General features: G+C 55.6%; 1 protein-coding gene across 2 annotated transcripts; it reads left to right on the top strand.

The window, feature by feature from the left end:
• The first annotated feature begins 397 nt into the window (after positions 1 to 397).
• On the top strand, positions 398 to 23395 carry RORC (RAR related orphan receptor C). 2 transcript variants are annotated; one of them, XM_057529147.1, is made up of 11 exons: positions 398 to 489; positions 2768 to 2797; positions 14037 to 14122; positions 14443 to 14584; positions 15834 to 16346; positions 16573 to 16694; positions 17583 to 17715; positions 17880 to 17951; positions 18169 to 18279; positions 19664 to 19773; positions 22661 to 23395. In XM_057529147.1, the coding sequence occupies exons 1-11, from the start codon at positions 450 to 452 to the stop codon at positions 22820 to 22822; spliced, it is 1521 nt and encodes a 506-aa protein (XP_057385130.1). In that variant the 5' UTR covers positions 398 to 449; the 3' UTR covers positions 22823 to 23395. The 2 variants fall into 2 exon arrangements, with proteins under 2 accessions (XP_057385130.1, XP_057385123.1); XM_057529140.1 differs by having other exon boundaries at positions 17880 to 17987; positions 22661 to 23394.
• Positions 23396 to 24063: the final 668 nt, after the last annotated feature.

The raw sequence follows: 24063 nt of genomic DNA, 5'->3' as shown, positions 1-24063 counted from the left end.
ACCCGGGTTCAAATCACAGCTCAGCCACTTATTGTCCTGTGCAAGCCCTTGGGCAACTCATGACTATCTCTGAGCATCACTTAGCTTATAAGCACCACATAGTTATCTGGAGCAGCCGTGCTGGCCTCATGGTGGATGCTGGGAGGATTGGAGACAATCACGGATTTCCATAAAGTGACCGGCAAAGGGCCCAGCACACAGAAGGTGATCGATAAATGCTAGCCCCCTTCCCATCGCCTATCCTGTTTCTCCTCAAGGCTCCAAACTCTGTTCCTCCCATCTCTCCCCTTGTCCCCTCCTGATGCCAGGATGCTCTGCCAGCCACTCCTTTCCCCTGCCTGATGCTGGGCCAGGTGCTCCCTCCCTCCTCCCTCTGCCCTCCCCTGGGCCCTGCTCCCTGCCCTCCTGGGCAGCCAGGGCAGCAAGGACGGCACCAAGGGAGTTGCCCCATGGACAGGGCCCCACAGAGACACCACCGAGCCTCGCAGGGTAAGAGGCCCTACGGCCCTGCAGGCAGGTGGAAGGGGCTGCCAGGAGGTTCAGAGGAGAGGGAGAGATGGCAAGAGACTGGTCGGGAAGTGAGGAGGGAGGAGGGGCAAGCAAAGACAGAAGGAGAGAAAGATGAGTCGGCAGGGGAAGGCAGGCCGGTGAGAAAGGACAGGCCTCGATAGAGACTGAAGGAGAAATGGGAGGGGGTGCTGGGGACCTGCCAGAGGAGGAGAAATAGGAAGGGAGAGAGACAGGAAGCACAGGGAGGGGAAAGAAGGGGAGAGCTGAAGAAGGAAGAGACGGGTGGGATGGGGGAAGAGAGGGGAGCAGAGTCAGGGAAGCTGGAGGGAGGAAGGGTCCACGTCCCAAGTGTGAGCGCCCCCTGGGAGAAAAGGCAGGCACTGCTCATCTGGCTGGGACCCCAGGCAGCAGTGGGAGGCTGACCACTCCACCTTCTTCTGTTCATTCAGCAACGGAGGAAGCCGTCCTGCCTGTAGGGATGACAAAGGGTCGGGGAGAAAGCAACAGAACCCTGTCCACCGCCCTTGCCCACCAGCCCAGCACATTCCTCCCCGCTGGCCTGGCGGGATGGGGCCTCATTTCTGCAGAAAATGTGGGGCACTACAGGGGGACGGGGCAGCGGGGGACGGAGAGTCAGGCGGTCCTTGGGCCCGCAGATGGTCTAACTCAGAGACTCTCTCGGTAGGATCCCAGGGCCACGTGCTAGGTCAGGTGTGAGCGCTGAGGGGAAAAGCTGCAGGGCCACCTGGTGTAGGAAGAACTCCACTGCCGGGGCAAGCACGGGGACCACCCCTACCCCAGGCCTGCTCTGAGGCGCAAGGCTGGAGGCCAAAGAGACGGTGCCACGTCAGGGAGGAAGCTGGGTGGAGCCAGGCAGGATGGGTGGGGAGGTGGGAGGGGCCGGATGGCGCCACTCCCTCTCTGGGCAGTCCTCCGCCCACCCCGCCCCCGGCAGAACCCAGGCCTTCAGGTCCCCTCGCCCGCCCCCGCCCAGGCCAGCAGAGGAAGCCTGCTTGCAAGGAGCATCTCCTGGGCAGGCGGACAGCGTGTGTGTGTGCGGGGGGCTTGAACGGAAGCGGGGGGAGGGGGGGGCGTCAAGGACTGGACAAGTAGAAGGAAGAAAACTACAGGAGAGCAGAGTCAGAGGTTAGGGAAACTATAGGGGCCATAAGGCAGGCCTGCAGGGTTTTCTGAAATGAAAGACTGGCCCTGTGCTCTGTGAGGAGCCGCTGTGTGGATGTAAGAAATGCACCAAGGCCTGGCAGGGGAAGCTTCTTCTCAGGGGCTCCCTTGGTAGGTGTTTAATAAAAGCTAACCATATGGATGAATGAGTGACACGCTCCCCCCCGCCCCCCACTCCAACGAGGCTCCAGCTAAGGCTTTCCCCTCAGCAGCTGCCCCTCTGGAGGTCTGGGCCTCCCTGCCCACCCCGCATCAACCCGCCTGTGCTCCCTACTGCCTGCCCTCCCCCTGGACCAGCCACACACAGCAGCAGGGCGGAGGCGGGGCGGGGGGGGGGGATCCTGTCCTCTGCAGGCTGGTGAGCCAGTGGAGCCAGAGCCTGCAGGAGGCATAGCAGGGGTCTGTGCTTGCAGCTCTCCCTTCCTCTTCCCCCTAACATCCTCACTACCCTACCCTCAACCACCACACCTCTGGAATTCCCAGCTGTTCTCAGGCACAAATAAGCAACCAAGAGATTGAACTCCGGCTGCGGAGTATTTATTGTGCACCTCTAAGGGGCAGGCACAACAGAATCACAAGATGAACAAGGCAGACACGGTCCCTGCCTCCATGGGGCTCACTGTCTAGCAGGAAAGCCCCGTTTCACAGATTTCACAGTTATAGCAGTGAGATGATGTGGTGAGTACCAGGAACTCAAATGCTCGTGCTGAGTGTGTAAGCACAAAGGCAGGAGGAGTTCTCCAAGGAAAAGACATAATCAGGAACCTGGGGGATGAGAAGTTATCTAGACTGAGGAGGGGCAAGGGAAGGGCATTCCAGGCAGAAGGAATAGTGTGGAGCAGTCCCAGAGTAGTGAGGAGCCTGGCACTTCTGAGGACCCGGAAGAGGCCTCGTGTGACTGTAGGGCAGAGAGTGAAGAGAGGGGTGCAGTGGAGGGTGGTCCTACCTTCTCCTCAGATGGCAGGTTCTGCTGGGAAGGAATGGGGTGGGGATGAGGGCCTGGGCATTGGGGAGTGTCTCTCGGTCCTCCGTGGTCCTCAACCTTTGGCCCTGACCCCCTCTCTTCTCTTCACAGAGCTGCTGGCTGCAAAGAAGACCCACACCTGTGAGTAGAGAATTGGGGTAGGAACTGGTGCTGGGGCGTGGAGAGATGGCAAAGAATTCAGCAAGGGTTCCAGGGAGGTCCGTGTAAAAGAAAGGCATGTGCCTTGCACAGAGATGGAGCAGCTGGGCAGAGATGTCCGGGCCTGAAGGGAGGTGGAGCCCAGAAAAACGGGGGAGATGGGGAGATGGGGAAAGGAGAGGCAGGGGTGAAGAAACCTCAAGATCAGGGCAATCGGAAGAGATAAGAAAGAAGCCTGAAGAGTGAGAGGGAACATCGCAAAGAAACAAGGAGAGAACAGTGAAAGCGGGCCATGGTAGAAGGAGAGGAAGCTGCTGGACAGAGGCACAGGAGCCGCAAGGGGGTGGGGCAGATCGCTGGGCCAGCGGGGAGACGGGGAGGCAGGGTGGCCTCAGGAACTCCGGGAGCCTGCACCAGGCTTTGTGGAGGCAGAGCCAGGTTTGGTGTTCATCTCTGTGGTTAACACATCCCGAGGTGTGAACAAGCCTGGGGCCAGCCTGTGCAGGGCTAGAGAGCAGGAAAGCCTTCATCTCCGTAGGAAACATACAGATAGGAACACTCTGGGTCCTGGGGCCCTGAAAGACTGAGGCTATAGCGTGTGAGAAAGGGGTTAGAACTCAGGAAGGACTTCCCAGTGGATACTAGCAAGTAACATCCTCTCTAGGGAACTCTCAGCACATCAGATCTATCCTCCTAGTTCACGGGAGAGGCTACTCCCCCAGAAAATGCATCCACTGCACCTTGGTCTCAAAGCTCATGTCCCAGCCACATGCCCTTACCAGCCTGAGGGCACTCTGAGGAAGGCCTTCTAAGCATCCTTGAATTGATGAGGACAACTCTGAGGTAGGAAAGGCCACCTGCATTTCTCTATGGCCCTCCCTTGGATTGCCTACCAGTTCCCCCTGAGAGCTCACTGCGGCTCCTCCTGCTGTCACAACTGCCTAGAGCTCCCTGTTCCAAGCAGAGAGATCTCAGAGGGCAAAAGTACCACCCTCCTCCCTGAGCTGGTCAGACAGGGGCTGGGGGGCCACCGGGAGGCTACATCCTTCTGGTGGGGGGGTTGCTTTGCTCAGCACAATCCTGATCGGTGCCTCGCCTGCCCCTAGCCACAGGGCCCCACGGAAATGCTGAGCAGGGCCCTGGGAGGAAAGCGGGTCAAGGAGTGACGCGGGTGAGGTGGGGGAGGTGAGGACCAGGGACCATATGTGGGTGTGGGGGGAGATGGGGGACTTTCGGAGCATCTGGAACTGGAAGAGCCTCAACTCCATTCCTACCCTTAACCCCTTACCGCAGAAACCTCGGCCAGGACCACACCCCCTTACCCCTTCGCAACCCACTGGCCCCGTGCAGCCGCACCCTCACCCCACCCCCACCGATGAGTGTCCTCCCCCAAGCCACTGCCCAGCTCCTGAGAGCCCGAGGAAGGCCAGCGGGGAAAGGCTTGTGCCAGGCTGAGGAGCCCTGGAGTCCTGGCAAGATCAGAGACCTCTTAGGAGTTTTGGCCCAGAGAATCCAGGAGAGATGAACACCTCCTCCAGGCCCAGAGGCTCTGAAAAATGGGCTCCAGAATTGAGACAGCCCCCCAAAGGGGGTCTGAGACAACCCCAAGAAGGGAGGAACCCGAGAGGGACCCCCAGACCAAGAGGGGGCCTGATTACTAAGGGATCCTGAAGAGGGAACCCCGAGGCTGAGGTACCCCACGGAGCAGATATGAGGCTCAGAGAGCTTCTGAAGTTGACTGGCTCCACAGAAGGACCCCAAGGCCAAGAAACTCTACAGAGAGATTCGCACACCAGGAGACCCTCGTAAGCAGACCTGAACCAGAGAAAACTTCCCATTCCTCGAGTGGAATCTGGGGCCAGACTGCCTGATTTTGAATCCTGACTCCACCACTTTACTAGCTGTGTGACCTTGGGCAAGATACCTAACCCCTCTGTGTCTCACTTTCCTCATCTTTGAAATAGGTATAATGGTACCTACCACATAAAGTATTTTTTGAGGATTAGCTAATCCACATAAAACATTAAGAACCATTTCTGACATATAGTTAAGCCATCATCATCATCATCATCATCATCATCATCTGCATTCCAATTTCAGCAGTTTTGCTCCTGAGGAAATTTCTGATGGACTAACCCCTCCTACAGATAGTGGCATTGGTCTGATGATTATTACTGCTGCTATTATCATTTATTCCCTAGCCCAGGGCATGCACCGTGTCTGTAGGGAGGGCGTGAGCGTGGTAGGTGGTGGGGCAGCCGCCCAGACTGCATCTCACTGAGCTCGGCTCTCGGCAGTCCACAGGGTCGCAGGTGGCCCCAGGCAGACATTCTGTGACTTACCTCTAGAAATATCCCTGTCCTTGGAGTCACCTGGCAAAGAGGGTCAGGCTCTGGGATCCTCGGGGGGAGGGGGAGTAGGGACCTGGCCCCAGGCTCGCGTGGGCTCCATTCTGGCTCCCCAGCCAGAACTACCCTGGCGGGTGGAAACAGCTTTTACCGCGTGTGTCTGTCGCCTGTGGTTTTGGAATTTTCCAACGCCCCCTGCGATTGGCTGCCCCGCCCCTCACACTCTGCCCCAGGCCCAGATTGGCCACATGGGGCGCCTGTCATCCTACCCGCTACACCCCAGAGGGGTGGGGGGGGTGGAGCTGGGGGGGGGTTGTCACTCGGCCACCTGTGGGGTGCAGATCTTAAACCCCCCGCCCAGAAGCATTGGGGGAGAGCTAGGTGCAGAGCCGCGGCCCGCAGCCCCACTGCCAGCTGCGCCCCATCCCTGGAACACCCCCGCTGAGAAGGACAGGGAGCCCAGGCGGCAAAGCCCACGACTCAGTCATGAGAAGTAAGTGAATGGGCCACCCGGGAGAGGGGAAGCCTGGGGCCCTCTGGAAAGGACGGGCACCTTGGGAACAGTGTGAGCAGAGCTGAGTGCTCTTCCCCGGCAGGGTGTGTCCCGGTCAAGGCCAAGGTCTGTGGGGAGATGGGTGGAATAGTCGGGGAGTCTTGCTCCCTGAGCAGTTCTCTTAGAGCAGCCACAGTAAAGGGACTATTGAGGAACTCCTGTGTCATGGGCTCTGCAAAGGATCTCCAAGAGTATCTGAGGTACCCTGCCCCTCGTTTTACAAAAAGGAGACTGAGACCCAGAGAGGCCCAGTGCTTCACCCCAGATCACACAGCTGTAGTAGGTGGAGGCTGGTAATTAACAGGCAGCCTGAACTCACTCCCCTGGCTCCCATTGCAGTGTTTCCCTCCGTGCCTCCAAACTGCCTGAGAGTAGGGTGAGAAAAGAGTCCGGAGGAGTTGCTGTACCCTGAAGCGGTGGGACAGTGAGGGTAAAGCCAGGTCAGCAGGCAGAGGCGGTCAGAACCCCAGCATCCAGGCCTCTGAGCCATCACGCTCTCTGCCCAATGCAGGAACAAGATGACCAAGTGGAATCCAGCCAGGGTGCTGTGTGTGTGTGTGTGTGTGTGTGTGTGTGTGTGTGTGTGTGTGTGTGTGTGTGTGTGTGTGTGATAGAGAGAGAGAGAGAGAAAGAGAGAGAGAAAGAGAGAGAGAAAGAGACCCCCCCACCCCAGGTTCAGATGCCTGTTTGATGAGTAGGATCAGACAGTGGAGATGGGAGCAAAAAGCCCTCAGCTTCACCCGTTTCCTGGCCCAGAGCCATGGGCCAACAGCTGGTGGGCAGATGTCTGGGGTCCCTGTGCCTTCTAGCAGAGCAGGGGTGGGCAACTCGCCCTTGTAAGGGAAGCCAGAGGACCTCTCAGAGCACAGGGTGAAGGAGGAAAAGGGAAGTCCCATGCCCCTGTGGCCTGAGGCCTGAGGTACCCCCAGCCTCAACCTGGGGTCTTCCCACAACCCACAAAAGAGAGGCCATATTAGATCCTGGAAAGACCCGTGGGCTGAGTCTAAAGACCAGGTTCTGGTGCCACCTCTGTCACAGACTAGCCTTGTAGCCTTAGGCAAGTCATTGGGCCCTTGTCTCCTGTAAAACAAGTAAGCTGAATTTTAAAACAAAACCAACTTTGGAGAAGCGCCCAGTTCTGAGGGCCCAGGACCAAGGAGAGAGCGCTGGTCTCTGAGTTAAGCACCTCCAAGGGTAGTGGAGGAAACTCAGCTCTCCCAGAGGGTACACAGAGAGGCGGCCAAGGAAAGGAAAGAGCTTTCACTGGACAGAGACTCCAGTACCTGTGTATGAGCTGGGGCAGGTCAGGAGGGGTGAGGAGAAGAGCCAAAATCTTCCACAAGAAGAAGGGCCTCTTGGGGCTTCAGTTTCCCTTCTAGCTTCTTCCCATTAGCAGCAAAGGTTAGCAAACCGGTCTTCCCAGAAATGGTCTCAGATCAGCAAATCCACCCTGGGAAGCAATGATCAGATGTGCTTCAGAGCATGGCAGGAGGGCAGGAGTCCCTGGGACTGGACAGGGGAGACACTTGGTCAGCTCTACATGATATCCCCCTGGGCAGTAGGCAAGAGAGGGGTCTCCTCCAATCTGGGGGTTGGTACCACTGGTCCTTCTCACTTGGACATCCCTGGGTATCTCATAGCCCCAGATTATCTGACTGCCCTGACCCCCTAGGGAGTACCAGCCATCACCATGTTCTCTGACCTTAGCTGGGGCGGGCAGAGCACTGGGGTCTTGGGACTGTGACACACCCAAAGACCCAAGGGCCAGACACACAAGAAGCAGAAATAGATCAAGAAATAAAGAGAGATGCAGAGGCCAAACTCAAATGACGAAAGATCTATGAAACACATGGGGAGAGAGTGATGTCCAGATAGAGAGATAACTGGAGAAATGCCAGGAGAGTCAAAACATTGCGGTGTCTAGCCTGAGACAGAACTGGAATGCAAAGATGGAAAGGCACACAGACGCAGGGAGAGACAGAGAGGAAAGAAAGCTGGCAGGAGAGGGGAGACACTGAGTATTGATCGGGTCTAGGAAGGCAGGAAGTGGGAGGCATGGTATTTATAGAAGTTCTGAAAGAATGATACAGGCTCTCTGCCATGGCAACCTGCTGGTCAGGAGAGAGGAAATGTCCATTAGCCAGAAAGACTCCCCAGCCAGCCAGAGGGAGGGTGGCCCCATCAGCTCACTCTGGGGCACGGACGGTGTGGAGCCAATAGACATGAGGCCCCACCATTAGGCCTGGATGGGGAGGTGGGAGGACGAGGGGTATGAGGTTGCATGCCTGTCTTTGCTGTGCCCTGATCTCTCTCAAGTCTGGTCATGAAAATGAGGAGCCATGGGCCAGAAAGAAGTCCAAGTCCCCGGGTGCCACAGACCTCAGCCTGAGAGCCCAGGGCCATCTGAGAACTTTACAAAGGGCCCCCTCCTTCCTCGCATCACTGTCGCACCTTCGCCTTTTCCTCTCTTCCCATTCCTAACGGGACCCCCAAACACCCCCAGCCCAAGGCCCTAGATGTTGGGAGCATCCCAGCCCGTCCCACCGCAACGAAATGTGGGTGTTGGTGCGGCTGCCCCTCCCAGGGGCTCCCTCCCCCTCCCCTGCCCCCAGGCCACTGCCTCAAACAGGGAACGGGGACTTTCCCATGCTAAGAGCTCTCCAAGAAAGGCAGCCCTGGGGTCTCCTCCCGTCCCCCAGTGACTAGTCCTTTCTGAGATCTAATCTCCACTCCTCCTGCTGCTGCAGTGCTGCCCCTCCCTGGGCCTCTGGGCTCAGAAAGGATGGAGATGTCTATCTGGGAGGAGGGACGGCAACAGGGCAGGGCCTCGGGGCCAGAGCCAGGGTCCTTCTGGGTCCACTGGTCTCCTGCACCAGCAGAGGCACTCTGGAGAGGAGATGCAGCCCGGAGGCCGGGAAGGCCGCTGATTGTGACGTCTGGGCTCCCGCTCCTCACAGCTTCCTCCTGGTGATTCATGCCCTCCCCCCAGCCACTGGTTGTTTTCACTCAGTTTTTTTGTTTCCCCTCCTTTCTCCTGTCCCAGACTGCGGGGGCGGCAGGGCACCAAGCGGGGGGTTTCAGGTGGCTGGCTGTCTTTCGTGGCTTTTCAAAACCCCAGACTCTCCCTCGCCCACCTGAGTTTTAGCTTCACTACTTTCTCAGCCTGGGATCTGGGTGTATCAGCAGAAAATTCTCACCATGGGCAGGGAGGAGCGTTCACCAGGGACAACTGCTTCTCTCCTGACCCCCAACCCAACCCTCCCCCTCCTGCTCTTTGTGGCGGAGCCCACCGCCGTGGTTTCCAGCTTTGCAGAAGCTGCGGGAACTGAGAGCTGAGAAAGGAGGGAGGCTGGTGACAGGCTGGGGTACACAGGGGTTCCCTGGTCGGAGCTGTGGTCTCCGTGGGAGGAGAGGGACTAGTTTTGGCTGTGGGGTGAGGGGGCCCTAAGCTAAGAAAAGAGATGCATTCCTCTTGCCCACTCACTCATTCGTTCCTGCAGAGAGACCTACCAAGGTGTGTGAAAGCCAGGCCACACCCCAAGGGAGCTGTGGTCTCCCGAGTAGCCCCAAGTCAGGAGCTCTGGTGGGATGGGCGAGCCATGCCTCCTTGGCCTTAGAAGCCAAGGGTAAAGGCAGGAGGGGGCTGGCACCACAGAAGGTGTGGGACAGAGGGAATAACGTCTCTCTGGATCTTTAGACTAGACGTGAGTCTTGGCTTTAGTTCCACGGGTGTCCTCCCTGAATTCCGTTCCTAGCCCACCCCCTCACTTCACACTTTCCCCTGCAGCCGGTAACCTTGTCCCCCATCCCATTCTGCCCAGTGCATTTGGGCGTCTCATCCTTATAGAGTATATGGTTCAATAGTTGGGGACACTGGCTCTCAGGTTACAGAGACCTGGGTTCACATGCCAGATCTGCCACTTCTGGCTGTGTAACCTTAGTCAAGCCGCTTACTCTCCCCTGGACTCAGTTTTCTCATTTGTAAAATGGGGACAATACAAATAGTACCTACTTCACAGGATTGCTGTGATCATTAAATGAAAAATGTATGTAATGCCTGGCACAGAGTAAGAATTCAGTCAGTGCTTATGTCTATCTTTATTACTCCCCCTTAATCAATGTCCATTGGAGAAAAGGAGAGAGAAAGAGAAAAGAGGAAAAGCCTAGCTTTAGACTGATGCGGCACCAGGAGAAGACGAGGACCCCACGGTTCCTCTGGCTGCATCCTTTCTCTACCAGAGCTGGGGGGTGGTTCCGGGGTTTGAGGGGAGAGATCCCCCTGGGTTGCAGCCCCTCCTTTGCTCCCACCACTTCCTCTCTGTGGCGTAGGGCACCTGGACAGGGCCCAGGGCTGTCTTCCTAAGGTGGCACAGGGCCAGGCTCTGGATGCATTCAAAGAGCCCTATCAATGAATCTCGCAGCTGTGAGAAAGGTGAGATTAGAGGAGGCTGGCGGGAGGGGGGACAGCCTACTTTGTCTCTACCGTATTTCCCCACACAGGAGGTGCCCAGAGGAAGCTCCCTGGGGATCCTTCAATCCCTGAAGCAGTCCAGAAGAGATTCATTTTCTTTTCCTAGTACCATGTCAGAATAAAGTTTTAGAGGTCACACTGGATGGCAGGGAAGATACAAGAATGAGCTGGGGAAGAGACCACCAACCCCACCCTTATGCCCCAGAAAGAGGCATAAACAGGAAGAGGGACTAAATTCTTGCTACTCAGAAAGGTAGGGTGAGGACCAGCAAGCTTGGGCACCAACCAAAAGCTTGTTCAGACGGAGAGCCTGGATTCCCCCTCAGACCTGCTGCGTAGGGACCTGCATTTTAACAAGCTCCCTAGGTGATCTTGTTTAAGACTCAGAGGTCTAGAGTCACGCAGTCACTAGGTGGTTTCGGGAGGTATCATGTGCACAGGGGCATTTCTCCCTCCTTGGAATTGGAGGGTTTCCTTTGGTGGGCCCTGGGAGAGGGCTACAGTGTGAGCTACAAAGATCTTCCCGAAGCGGCAAGTGAGGGCGGGCAGAGTGAGGGCTGCTGCAGGAGCCGTGCTGCAGGGGCTGGCCTAGACGTTCCTGACCTCGGCTTGGTTCTAGTTCCTGGCACTGTCAGGCCCTTAGATGGTAAGTTCCTGGCAGGCCAGGCTCCCGGGAAACAGCTTGAGTAATCCTGTGATTACTCAGCTCCCCTCCCCAATTTGCGTTCCCACCACCTGCTGCTTCAGGGACAGGGCTCGAGGGGGAGGTTTTGAAGGTGAGCTATCCGAGGTGTTTTTCAGCTCTGGCTCCCCCCACCGCCACCTCTGCCAGTCCTCTTCCCGTTCTCTCCCCTCCCCTCCTCCACAAGTCACACTCGTGTGCACCGGTACTTTCTCTTTGAGGTTTTGGGTAGATGGCATTGCTGGGGGACAGGTGGCAGGGCCAGGAGGGAGGAGTAGGATAAGAGGGCCTGACACTGCTGAGAGGGTCAGGGGCTGGGCATGGGCCCAGGACACGAGTGTGGGTTCTTCTGTGTTCCTGCGGCTCCCTCTCTCTCTGGGTCTGTCTCTGTTGTCTCCTGGTCCCCAAACTCTTGGTCTTTCTAGCTCAGAGGCTAGAGGGTCTGACCCTCTAGCCCGAAACCCCTGATCCTATGTGCCTGTCTCATTCCCTGGGTGCCTGCCTCACTGTGTACCTCTGTCTCGGACTATGGTTGGGGAGCATGGGGGAGTGGCTGGCCTGGTGGCCGGGGTCTAAACTCTGGTGTCCCCCAAACATGGGTATTTGTGAAGGTGGTTTGTGGCTGGCCACATCATCCTATGAGAAGGGCGAGGTCTTGGTGACACTGTTGTGAGGTTCCTAGGGCCAGGACCAGCAGTGAGTCAGGCTGTGGGGCAGAGAGATGTGTCTGAGTTACCCGTGTGGTCAGCTCACACACGCACACGGATGTGGCTCTTGGAGAAGGGAAGAGGCAGGGAGGCCTGTGGTTGAGGACTGGGCTGGAGCCCGAGTTCCCACTGCGGCTTGGCCTAGTCTCCCTCCCGCTTACTTTTTTGGGTGACCCATGTTGGTTTCTGCCCTCTCTGGGCTTAAGGCCACCGAGGAGAGAGATCCCACGGTGCTGGAGAGGAAATGCGTTGGGGAGAGGCAAGGGCAGACTCCACAGGGCACAAGCACTTCTCTTGGGCCTCAAATGCCTTCTGGGTTCTGTGCCCACTGCTGTGCTTGGTGGTAGCCAGCACACACGGTGCTCGCGCCGCGCTGCGCTTTCCGCAGGTGATACCACATACCCACGGTGCTACCGTCCATCACCCCCTGGACAGGCGGTGAAGGCTATGCTTACCTTTTTACTGGCAAAGGAACTGAGACCCAGAGAATCCAGTGGCTAGATGTGCACGTGCCCCCACGTTCTCTGCCCCTTTTCCGGGCACCCAATCGCCCCCCTTGTTCTCTCTTCCCTCCATTCATTCCAATCTGCTCTTAATTTACTGGAAAGAATCTGAAAGCTCCCTTGCTGTCTGTCCTGGATGATCACAGCCTATTGTGTGGGTGCTGGGCAGACTAGTGGGGCTGGGGGTGAGGAGAAGGCTCGAGCTCTAATGGAGGGACTTCAGACACCTATGCACCCCGTCCCCCGTGAGAAGGCAGCTGCTTACTCTGACTCAGCTCAAGGCTAGCCTGAGGGGATGATGGTTTAAGGATGACGGAAACAATATTTCAGGGAGTGCCACGGAGCCATGGTCACCCTCCCCACCTCACATCAGCAGGTCCTACACGCAACCAGGGTCCAGGCCTGGACCAGAGGAGAGTTCACAGGACTGTGGATTTGCCCTATAGGCAGGCTGCTGCTTCCTCTGACCCTTGGGATCACAGATGAGAAGGGGCTACGGTCCTAGACCAATTTATGACGTGCTCCACCCCAGGCATGCCCCCTCGGAGGGGAGGCAGCAGGTTAGCAATGTCAGAGGAGAGACCCACATGCCCTTAGGAGTGATGAAAACACCTAAAAGGGACACCAGCTCTGCCCAGTGCCTTCAAAGATTGGCTGGGGGGAGGCCAATGCCTGGTCCCTGAAACTCAGCAGAGAGCTGTGGGCATTGACAAGGATGGGGCAAACCTGGGGCCAGTAACCAACCACAGTGAAGGGAGCGGGGAGGTAGGTTATAGTGAGCTCAGTGGGAGAGAGGGGGGTCCTGGCAGCCAGTGAACAAACACTAACAAATACGCACGTGTGCACACTGGCTTAAGCAGACATGCCTATTGGCTCACGAACCACATGTACCTTTCATGTGTACACATACACACACACACACACACACACACACACACACATGAGCACCCCTTCAAACATGCAACATGCCCACTGATGTGTGTGCCCCAAAAGTCATATACACAGAACAGCCAAATGGAAAGCTATGGGGAACTGGGATATAGACCCAGTTCCTGGGTAAACTAGCGGTATGAACCTGGGCCAACCACCCGATCTCATTTGGCCTATTCCTTCATCTGTGAAGGAAAAAAAGAGGTTGAATTTGATGGTCCGTAGCCCCAGCCAGTGTTAACCTTCATGATTCGTGCGCACACAGTTGGACGCAGAGGCCCTCGTACACACGTAAGCATGCACACTCTCATACGTGGAGACTCGCACAGCCACCCTCTGCTCTGGGGCCAGGAACCTAGGAGGCCTGTTTGATCTGCTCCCTGGCTCTCAGACATCCAGCAGAGCTGGCTTGTTGACCCCACTTTCCTGGGCTCCATCTCGGCTTCTCCTTACCCTCTCTGGGGTCCACCCAGTGGACCCTGCCCCCTTCGGCCCGTGGTCTCTGCACAGCCCCTCCCTGAGCCTTCACTGCCCAGCCGAGGATGGCTGGCATCTCTACCTGTCCCCCAGGTGCCTCCTGCCTGGTGGACCACATCTTCCCACCATGCCCCACACTCTGCCCCTGTGGGCCGAGCCCCAGTGGGGGAGGGCGGCACAGAGGAAGCCCCCTGGGCGGGAAGCAGGTGTTGTGAAGCCATGAGGACTCCTAGGTCCCCAGGCAAGAGGGAGGCAACTAGAGCTTTTCATCTTGAAGGGCTGAACAGGTGGCCTCTGCAGCTGCTTTCTCTGCCCCCGTAGAACTGATACAACCCCCGGCCAGCCCGAGAAACTAAAACAGCCTCCACAGACACTTTGCTGAGTGGCATTTGGCATTCACTCCTTCATCCGTCTTGCAAGAGGGAAACAGCAAGCTGGAGCGGGGGAGGGAAGCAGGGGAAGCACCGTGTCCCTGTATCTGTCCCCCAGGTACAGGCGGTAGGATACACCGAAGGCTCCTGGGCTGACCTCTGCTCTTTCCCTCTTCTAGCACAAATTGAAGTGATCCCTTGCAAAATCTGTGGGGACAAATCATCTGGGATCCATTACGGGGTTATCACCTGTGAGGGGTGCAAGGTGAGTACACACACATACACAGTCTCTTCAGAGGTGGGGAGAGGGGCCTCGGCGGCCTTTGTTCTGCCTGCAGGGCTGGTCTCCTGAGACAGCTAGAGAGCTACCCGGGTGGCACCTTGCCTGGAGAGCCCGGCGCACAGGAGGGCCTTGTCTTCAACTAGGGAAGTGATTTGCAGGACAGATTACAATGGAGGAGAGAAAACTGAGGCGTCGTGTAAGATCTGGAAAAGGTGGGGCTAGAGCTTGCGGGCTGCAGGCACTTGGGACTGAGCTGGGCCTGGCCCGGATCAGCAGCCCTGGTCTCCACCTGCCTTCCCCAGGGTTTCTTCCGCCGGAGCCAGCAGTGTAATGTGGCTTACTCCTGCACCCGTCAGCAGAACTGCCCCATCGACCGCACCAGCCGAAACCGATGCCAGCACTGCCGCCTGCAGAAATGCCTGGCCCTGGGCATGTCCCGAGACGGTGAGGCCAAGCGGGCAGCCCACGGGGCTTCAGTCTCCAGAGGGGCAGCCTGACCTGCTGTGCCAGACAGGGGTTAGAACGCCCTTCGGGAGCTCCGTCCCTCCCTCTGGCAGGCCCTTGTCTCTTCCACTGTTCACCATGGCAGTGGGCAGGCTACCCTCAACAAAGGTCTTCACAGTGCCCAGCTTCAGGCTCTGCTACAACAACCCTCCTTTCCCCAAGGTCCCAGACTCTTCATTTTCTCCTTCCTCGGGATGGAGTCTCCTCACCCGACTCCCCTGTGACCCAGATCCCATCCGCATTCCACATCTTTCCCTCCTGCCCCATGGCTCCAGTTCCAGCTCCGTCTCCCTCCCTAGTGCCCCATCCGCAGCCTGGGCCAGGGGGTGGTGGCTGCGAATGGGACCAGAGTTGGCCTGAGAACAGCCCAGAAGGCTGAGGCTGGGGAGGCCGGCTGTTCCTGGAGGCTTTTCTCCACCTTCCTCAGCCACTGCCCCTCGCAGCCCCCAAACTGCTCCCCCGGCAACACCACAGAAGGAGCCCAGGCCGGGGCTGGGGGAGACCTGAGGTGATGAGGAGCCAGAAGGAGCCTGTCAGCACTTTTCAGCGCCCAAAATAACAAAGTGAAAGGAAACACGCAGTGTTACAAAGGGGCAGGCGGGGCGACGAGGGGCTGTGTCCCCACACCTGGGAGGGGTGGCGGGCAAATGAAAAGGCAGGAAAGAGAGAGCAGAAGAGGATGTTCAGAAACCAGCCGCGGAGCCTGGGTTGGGCTGTGGTGAGTATCTAGGTCACCAGGGAGCCTGCAGGCCTGACCACAGGGGGACCTGCGTTCTCGGCTCTCCTCTTCCTCCAACCCTCCTAGACAGGCGAGGTGACCCCAATACAGCTCGAGGCCCCCCACTCAGCCACCCCCAGCCCCATATCACGAGGCCAGGGCCCTCAGTTAGGACTCATTGCTTGCATTCTGCCACCAGTAGAAGCTGGTTTCGAGCCAGGAGAGTTTGCCCAGGAGACTGAAATGTCTGAGCTGGACCGAGCCCCGAAGCAAACCAGAGTGAGAGGTGGGAGGGGTCTTGAACAAAAGTGCCCTGAAGGGAGGCTCTCAGGCAAGACTGGAGAAGCTCTGCTGGGAGTCAGCTATTCAGGGAGCAGCAGGTTAATCCTGTGATGATCCAGATGCCTACTCATTCTGCCCTGTACCCTGTCCTCCCCCCTCAAAAACTCCTGATCCCCGAACCTCTTTCAGCTGTCAAGTTTGGCCGCATGTCCAAGAAGCAAAGGGACAGCCTGCATGCTGAGGTACAGAAACAACTGCAACAGCGGCAACAGCAGCAGAGGGAACAAGCGGCCAAGACCCCTCCTGCAGGAGCCCAAGGAGCAGACCCCCTCGCCTGCACCTTGGGGCTCCCAGATGGGCAGCTGCCCCTGGGCTCCTCGCCTGACCTGCCGGAGGCCTCAGCCTGTCCCCCCAGTCTCCTGAGAGCCCCAGGCTGCGGGCCCTCCTACTCCAACAGCTTGGCCAAGGCCGGGCTCAACGGGGCCTCGTACCACCTGGAATACAGCCCTGAGCGGGGCAAGGCCGGGGGCAGAGAGAACTGCTATGGCACAGGCAGCCAGCCGGCCCCTGACAGGTGTGGACTCCACTTCGAGGACCCCAGGCACCCTGGGCTTGGGGAACCAGGACGGGGCCCCGACAGCTACTTCAGCCCCAGTTTCCGCAGCACCCCGGAGGCGCCTTATGCCTCCCTGACGGAGATTGGTGAGCCCCTGGGGAGGTAGCTGGGGAGAAGGGAGGGGGAGGAAGATAAGGGAGGGGCTTCCAAGAAAGGGGCCCTCGTCAGCACCCTCTGTAAACCAGACGTGCACAGGGGCCTCGGGGGGAGGCAGAGCGGGGCTAGGCCAGGCAGAGGAGTGCCCTTTGTACGGGAAGGGTAGGAGCTGGCTGAGATCGAGCCCCTGCTTTCCTCCTCCTCCTCCGGCCCCAGAGCATCTGGTGCAGAACGTTTGTAAGTCCTACCGAGAGACGTGTCAGCTGCGGCTGGAGGACCTGCTCGGACAGCGCTCCACCGTCTTCTCCCGAGAGGAGGTGGCCGGCTACCAGAGGAAGGTGAGGCCAGGGGACCGCGCGGGGAAGGGAGGCCCTCCCACCACCACTGGGGGGTCCAGAGACAGCCACCTGCACACGCAAGTGGGCTGGGGCGAGGCAGGGTATCCCAGAAAGACACAGTGGGTACCGCGGTTAAGTATGCACCCTAGAAGTTGGATGAGAGCTTCTCCTTAGCTCCTGCCTATGGTCATTTTACGTGGCCTTCATCCTACCTCCCCCATCACGCCGACCTTGGCGAACAGACCTCGGCCTAAGCTCCTTCCTCCTCCGTCAACAACGACAAGAGTCAGAATCCTGAGCAGCATTTGTTAAACGCTCCTTCTCTGCCAGGCACTGTGCTGAGCGCTTTACATAAATTATCCTTGACCCTAAGGACAACCAACCTATGAGGCTGGCATCTATCTCTGTTCTTAATGGACCGAGAAACTGAGCTCAGAGGAGTTCGTAGACTTACTCCTCGTCGCAAAGTAGTGGATCTGAAAGCAAATTCAGATCCATCGGGCTCCAAAGCTTGTTCTCTCCGTCCTGTCACTCTGACAACACCTCCTGCGCTAAAAGCACTTGTTTGGTACTGAACTTGAGTATGTCTTAGTCACCTCAACAAGATGCACACTCTTTGAGGGCAAAGCTGTATCTCAGACGTTTGTTAATTCCCCACAACAGCTAACTCTGCACCAGTGGCTGGTGGGCGCTCAGTAAGTGCGTCCAAGTGACAGGAATTAACCTGGAGGGCACATTTGTGCTAAGAATAGGCTAAAAACATGGGTGCTGAGAATGTGGTGGTTCAGAATCTACCCCCTGCAGTTTATCTGTCTGGGTTCCCAGGGCCTTGGCGGGGGGCCCGGGGTCATAAAGAGGGCTACAGTGGGACCCCCTCCTTCCCTGCAGTCAATGTGGGAGATGTGGGAACGCTGTGCCCACCGCCTCACCGAGGCCATTCAGTACGTGGTGGAGTTCGCTAAGAGGCTCTCGGGCTTTATGGAGCTCTGCCAGAATGACCAGATCGTGCTACTCAAAGCAGGTGCCCAGGGAGAGGGGGCAGGCCTGGGGGCAGTGGGGACAGATGAGGAAACGGGCAGGGCTGAGTGGAGGGAGGCGACTTAAGGGAACTGGGACACTGAGGGAGACAGAGACAGACTCCTGGCCGTGTTTGATGGTGTACCTGCCTTTCTCCCCACTCCCCAGGAGCCATGGAAGTGGTGCTGGTCAGGATGTGCCGGGCCTACAATGCTGACAACCACACAGTCTTTTTTGAAGGCAAATACGGTGGCATGGAGCTCTTCCGAGCCTTGGGTGAGGGGCAGGGGGAAACGAGAGAGAGGAGTCGGATGCCAACCCCGTCCGAGGCTTGGAGACCCGGGGCCCCCTCTTTTCAGGACAGATTGCCCGCTCTGCTCCAAACACCAAGGGGCGGGTGTCCTCGGGCACTGTGGCCTCACCCACCTTGCTCACTCTTTCGTTTCCACCCCACCAGGCTGCAGCGAGCTCATCAGCTCCATCTTTGACTTCTCCCACTCCCTGAGTGCCTTGCATTTTTCCGAGGACGAGATTGCCCTCTACACGGCCCTCGTCCTCATCAATGCCAGTGAGTGTCACTGGGCTTGGGTAAAGGACATTCGGGCAGTGGGGGGGGGGGGGTATGTGGCGCAACAGATACTGAAGAGTCTGGACCTTCGCTTGTGGTTAAATCTGGCAAGTCACTTTAAAGAGCTGAATGAGCCCCCCTGAATATTGCTGTAAAAATATATGAGTTAAAATACAGACACAGAGGAGCCTGACAGAGGGAAAAGAGCAGCGCAGGCGGGGTTGGAGAAGTGGGGAGACGCGAGGAAGAGAGGAAGTGAGCCATTTCCCTGGGAGAAATTAGTCTGCTTGTGAGTCCCCGTCAGTGACTCCATTGCGGCCGCACGTTGGAATCACCTGGGGAGCTTTCAAAACGATTGCTGCGACTCTGAGGTCATTGATCTGGGGTGCTGCCGGAACACCAGAAGTTTTAACAGCCTCTCACAAGTGATTGTAATGTGCCACCAAGCTTGAGAATCACTGCTCTGTTGTGAACTCATTTCAAGACTACATGCCATCGGGAATTCCCTGGCCGTCCAGTAGTTAGGATTCCACGCTTTCACTGCCGAGGGCATGGGTTCAATCCCTGGTTGGGGAACTAAGATCCCACAAGCCCCGTAGCGCAGCCAGAAACAGAAACAAAAAACAAAACAAAACAAAAGACAACATGCCATCATGGCAGGACTCTGGATGTCCACTCCACTGGAATGGAGTGGGCTGGGTGAGCCAGCTGAATGCTAAGGATTCAGAGAACCTGGGGAAGTGGGTTGAGCTGCTAACCCTAGTTTGCAGACCAAGATTATCAGTCTTCTGGCTCTGCCAATGAGTAGAGACCTAAACATTCCCCTTGAACTGGAAATAAAGACTTAAAAGATGACTTCTGGGTATTTTATGGAGTCAGGGCAAAAGGTGGTTTGTCTCTTGGAGTTAGCCACAGACTGCTGCAGAGGCCTTGATGCTGACCTAGGTGGCTTCACAAAGCCCATCTTCCTATCTGGGGCCATCCCTGCCAGGTGGCGGGGAAGAAGAGAGAACTTTTTTTTTTTTTTCTTCCCCACAGCAGAGTTTTAGTGCCTAGCTTTGAATTAGCTATGTGAAATATCAGGGTACCAGGGATAGGGCAGCTTGGAACTGGGAGATTGGAATGTCTTATCCCTTTCATCTCCCTCCAGTTTTCCTTGTAGAAAGCTAGCCCAGCCCAAGGCCCCATAGCTTACCATTATCAAACCAAGACACACACACACACACACACACACACACACACACACACACACACTCTTACACTCTCTCTCACTCAGCTAGGAAGATCTATATTCAGCACAGATGTCCAGAATGACACACCCTTTTGGGGAAGTTAACGTCCATGCTCTTTCTTTTTCTTGCTATGGTCCCATCCCCTCCTTCAGACCGGCCAGGGCTCCAAGAGAAAAGGAAAGTAGAACAGCTGCAGTACAATCTGGAGCTGGCCTTTCATCATCATCTCTGCAAGACTCATCGCCACGGCATCCTGGCAAAGGTAGGAGCAGTCCCTGGGACAGAGGAGGTCAGGCCCAGTGCCAGATCTGTGACATCACGGCTTGCGAGGGCCATGGTCTGAGGGTCCAGAGGAGGAAGTGCTTGAGTGCTAAGTTGTGTGAGAGAGCCTGCAACAGCTTGGGGGCAAGGGGACTGATCAGTCACTTCCATGTGGGTAAAGATGGGAAGTTAGGGAGCCTGGAATTGGGAGGGACCTCCAGGGAACAATTCAGTTTAATAGAGCCACCGCTTACCCAGCACCTGCTTGTACCGTAGAATGGAAAGATACAGAGATGCCGTCCTTACCCCCACCAAGAGTTTTTAATCTGCTGTGAAGAAGAGACTCGTGTACCAATGACCCTAACATAGAGGAGAATGTGTTATGGGATATAATAATAATGCGATTAACAAAGTGCTTTCACAGATATGCTCATCTTTATGACAACTCAGTCAGTAAGATAGGTGTTAAAATCTCCCTGTAGTGATAAGGAAACTTAAATGACTTGTCCAATTTTATGCAATCATAAGTGATAAATGTAAGGTTTAATCCCAGGGCTTTTTCTACCGTATCCCTGTGCCCCTAATATAGTACTACAGTAAGAGATATTGGGGAAATGTGAGAGCATGGAAGAGAGATTAAAAATAACTTGAGGGTAAAAGGAGTGGGTCATAAATGCTTCCTAGAGGAGGTGGCATTTAAACTAGGCCATGAAATATGTAAGATTTTAACGGGCCTTCAGGGGGTGGGACAGGCATTCCAAGCTTAGGGAAAAATATGGACAAAAATAAGGAGGCAAGATAATGCATATACGGAGAATAGTTCATGGAACATTTTGACTAAAGTGTAAGGTCAGGAGCTGGGATAGATTGATGGGGGCAGGGAAGTAGCAGAAGACAAGCTTGAAAATTAGGTCAAGGAGCAAATCAGAGAGGACTTTTAAGGCCATATTAAAGAGTTAAGACTTTATTTCCAGGCAATGGAGAGCACCAAAGGCTAGAGGAATGATATCATCAGAGCTATTATTTAGGCAATTTAATTTGGAACCAGTGTAAAGGAACCATTTATGTAATGGTTCAAGCAATGGGCACTTGCTATGTGCCAGGCAGAGTGCTAGGTGCTGAGAATACAGAAATGCCTTAAATGACAGGCTCTGCCCTAAATAAACTTCAAGTCTGGTAGAATAGATTAGGAGGAGGAGAACCTGAGAGAGCAGTTGGAAAGCAAATCTCTGTTGGATCCACCTTCAGAATACATCACCTCCCACTGTTACCCCCTAGCTGTCAGTTCTCACTTGGACCATTAAAGAGGCCTCCTTAACTGGACCCCTGCTCCATCCCTGTCTGTCCTACGGCAGCCACACAGCACTGTTCGCAGTGCTCCTAGAGCTGCCCATCATGCTGAAAATCAAATCTAGAGTCTGTGTCGTGGTCTACTGGCCTCATGATGTGTCTGACCCCCGACTTCTTTTCTCACCTCATCTCCTTCCACTGCCCTCTCAGTCACCTGTTCCAGCAACACTGGCCTCCTTGCTATTCCTTGAACACATCAAGCCCGGTTGCTTCTCAGGACTTTGCTGTTCCAGCTGCCTGGAAGGTTCTTCCCCTAGTTTTCCGAATGGCCTGCTGCATCCCTTCATTCTGGAGAGGTTTTCCCAGACCACCCCATACAAAAAGCCCTCTACCCATCACTCTGCTTTATTGTTTTTTAAAGAAGTTTTCTAACATATATTTATTTTCTGGCTCCCTCACTAAAATATACATTTAATAAAGGTAGAGATTTTATTTTCTTCACTGATCTATCACCACAATCCATCACAGTTCCTAGCCAAAAGGGTCTCAACAAATATTTGAGAATGAATGAAAGAATGAATGAATGAAGCTATTGCAATAGCCCAGACAAACGCAAAATAAAGCAGGAGGAATAAAAAGAGGATGAATTCAAGAGATTTCAAGGGATCCCATGCTGCCTGCTCTTCCCTGACTGTCCCTTTCCTAGGCAACTAAGCTGGGGAAAAGGGGGTGGCTGGTGAGAGGTATTTTTAAGGCTCACTTGGTTATACAGGAAACTGCAGAAGATAAATGGTTTTCTCAGCCTTTCTCCAGTGAGGTCTCCCTGCCTCTGTCTCCTCATGGCTCTCCGGGCCTTTTTCATTCCCCTCCACCAGCTGAGTGCTGGCAGTGTTGGTTTACTATTTGCAGTGTTGGGTACCTGCTTGGAAATTGCTTAGTCCAAACAAACAGTTATTGAGCATTTGCCATGTGCAAGCAGCTTGATAGGTACACAGGATACAGACAGAGGGAGGGAGGGAAGGGAGAGAGAGAGACCCTACCTAAGGAGTTTAAATCTAGGGTAGGGAGACAGACAAATTGGATCATTTTCCTAAAATGGGATTTCAGTGCTGCACAGAGGGAAACCCAAAGGAAGGGCCCTTAACCCAGGGAAATAGTCCTAGAGGAGGTAACACTGAAGGTGAGTAAGAATTAGCCAAGCACAGAAGAATTGGAAAGGCATTCCAGGGGAGGGGAACAGTATCAACAAAGGCAAAGAGGCACGTAACATATAACAGAGAGTGACAGAATTTCACTATTATAAAAGCATAAAGTGTGAGTTAGAGAGTCTTTAACAGGGCTCATCTTAGGAGTAGCAGGAACACCATTTGGGGGTTTCAGCCAGAAAACATGTACCTGTCCCATAGCAGTTCTCGCTAGCCTCCAGTTGCCTGAACACAGACCTACCCCTACCAATGGGATCTGGCTGTTCCACAAGTGCCAAGTGTGCAGGGAGAAAGCAAGGAGAGTTATCCCAGCCCAGGAAGGATGGGGGCACTTCTCTGCTCTGGGGACAGAGCTGTAGTACTGACCCTCCTTCCCCATGAACCCATGTCCAGCTGCCACCCAAGGGGAAGCTTCGGAGCCTGTGTAGCCAGCATGTGGAAAAGCTGCAAACCTTCCAGCATCTCCACCCCATCGTGGTCCAAGCTGCTTTCCCTCCGCTCTACAAGGAACTCTTCAGCACTGAAATCGAGGCACCTGAGGGGCTGTCCAAGTGACCTGGAAGAGGGACTCCGTTCCCTTCCCTAGAGCCTGGTGGCTCACCTTCCCCTTGGCCTTTTCCTTTCCTGTGCGCCCTGGAGGGTGGTCTCTGCCTGTTTTGGGGGGGTGAGCAAATGCGGAGACTGGCTTTCTGCCCACCAGCCTGCCTGGCAGCGGGCCAAGAGCTAGAGGGTGGGGATGGAGGAACACCATCTCCAGCCTCAGCTTTGTCCTGGCCCCTCTCAGCTTCTGGGAGACCTGGGGTGGGATACAAGGACCTCTAGGAGGACCTAGGTGTCCCCAGGACAACAGGGGGATCCAGGACACCCTGGACAAACAGAACTCAACTCTGGGCTCAGAAGCTAAGAATAGGCCTTTGAAATACCTCATTGCATTTCCCTGGGGGCTTTGGCTGGGGAGATGCATCAAGCTCAGAGACTGGCATCTGGAGCCCAGAAGGACCTGTATATAACATGAATCTGGATCTTTAGATTTTCTGCCTTCCCCCTTCCTCCCAGCTCAGCAAGGAAATTGTTGGGAACCCTGGGGTCTAAAATAGACTAGATATGTGGAGGGTAAGGACGGGATGGGGGTAAGGGAGGGGCTGGGGATAATATTTTTATGGGATTTGGGTATAAGGATAGGGTATGACGAAGGCCAAGAGCATCACAGACAGACAGACAGACAGACAGTTAGAACTCAAACTTCTTATGTGCACTTTAAAAATAGACTTTAGTGGTTACACAAATCTGCTCAGAGACACACGTCCACATACATGTGAAACACATACTCACACACTTAACCTGTAGTCATGCAGCTCTATAGACGCATTTAATCTGACAGTCTCTGTCTTCCTTGAGGTCACAGATCAGAGGAACTTAGTGGCCTCAGGGAAGATCCCAATCCTGAGGGACCCCAGAACATTTTCACCTGGTGCCCCAGTTCACCAATCTTAGACGTGGGGTGGCCCAAACTCTATCCCAGCCCCAGCTGTCTTCTGTCAAAGGAAACCCTAAAAGAAGAGATGGCTGGACACTGATAAGTCAGAAGGCCAAGGACAGACCCCCGGAGGACTGTCTGGGCCCCATCCTCCAGCCCTGCTCTCGTTGTGGAGAAAGGCAGCAAATGCGATTCCACCACTCTGTGCCTGGGTACTGCCAAGTCTGGCAGGGTGAAGGAGACCTGTTTCTCCAGCCGTGATCTTGCCCGAGAACTTCTCTTGCCTTTATAAATAGCTGTGAGCCCTCCTCTGAGGGAT

This window comes from Balaenoptera acutorostrata, chromosome 1, assembly GCF_949987535.1.
Source record: "Balaenoptera acutorostrata chromosome 1, mBalAcu1.1, whole genome shotgun sequence".
Taxonomy (NCBI): domain Eukaryota; kingdom Metazoa; phylum Chordata; class Mammalia; order Artiodactyla; family Balaenopteridae; genus Balaenoptera; species Balaenoptera acutorostrata.
Note: the sequence above shows the minus strand (reverse complement) of the source record. Positions and strands in the feature narration are given on the sequence as shown.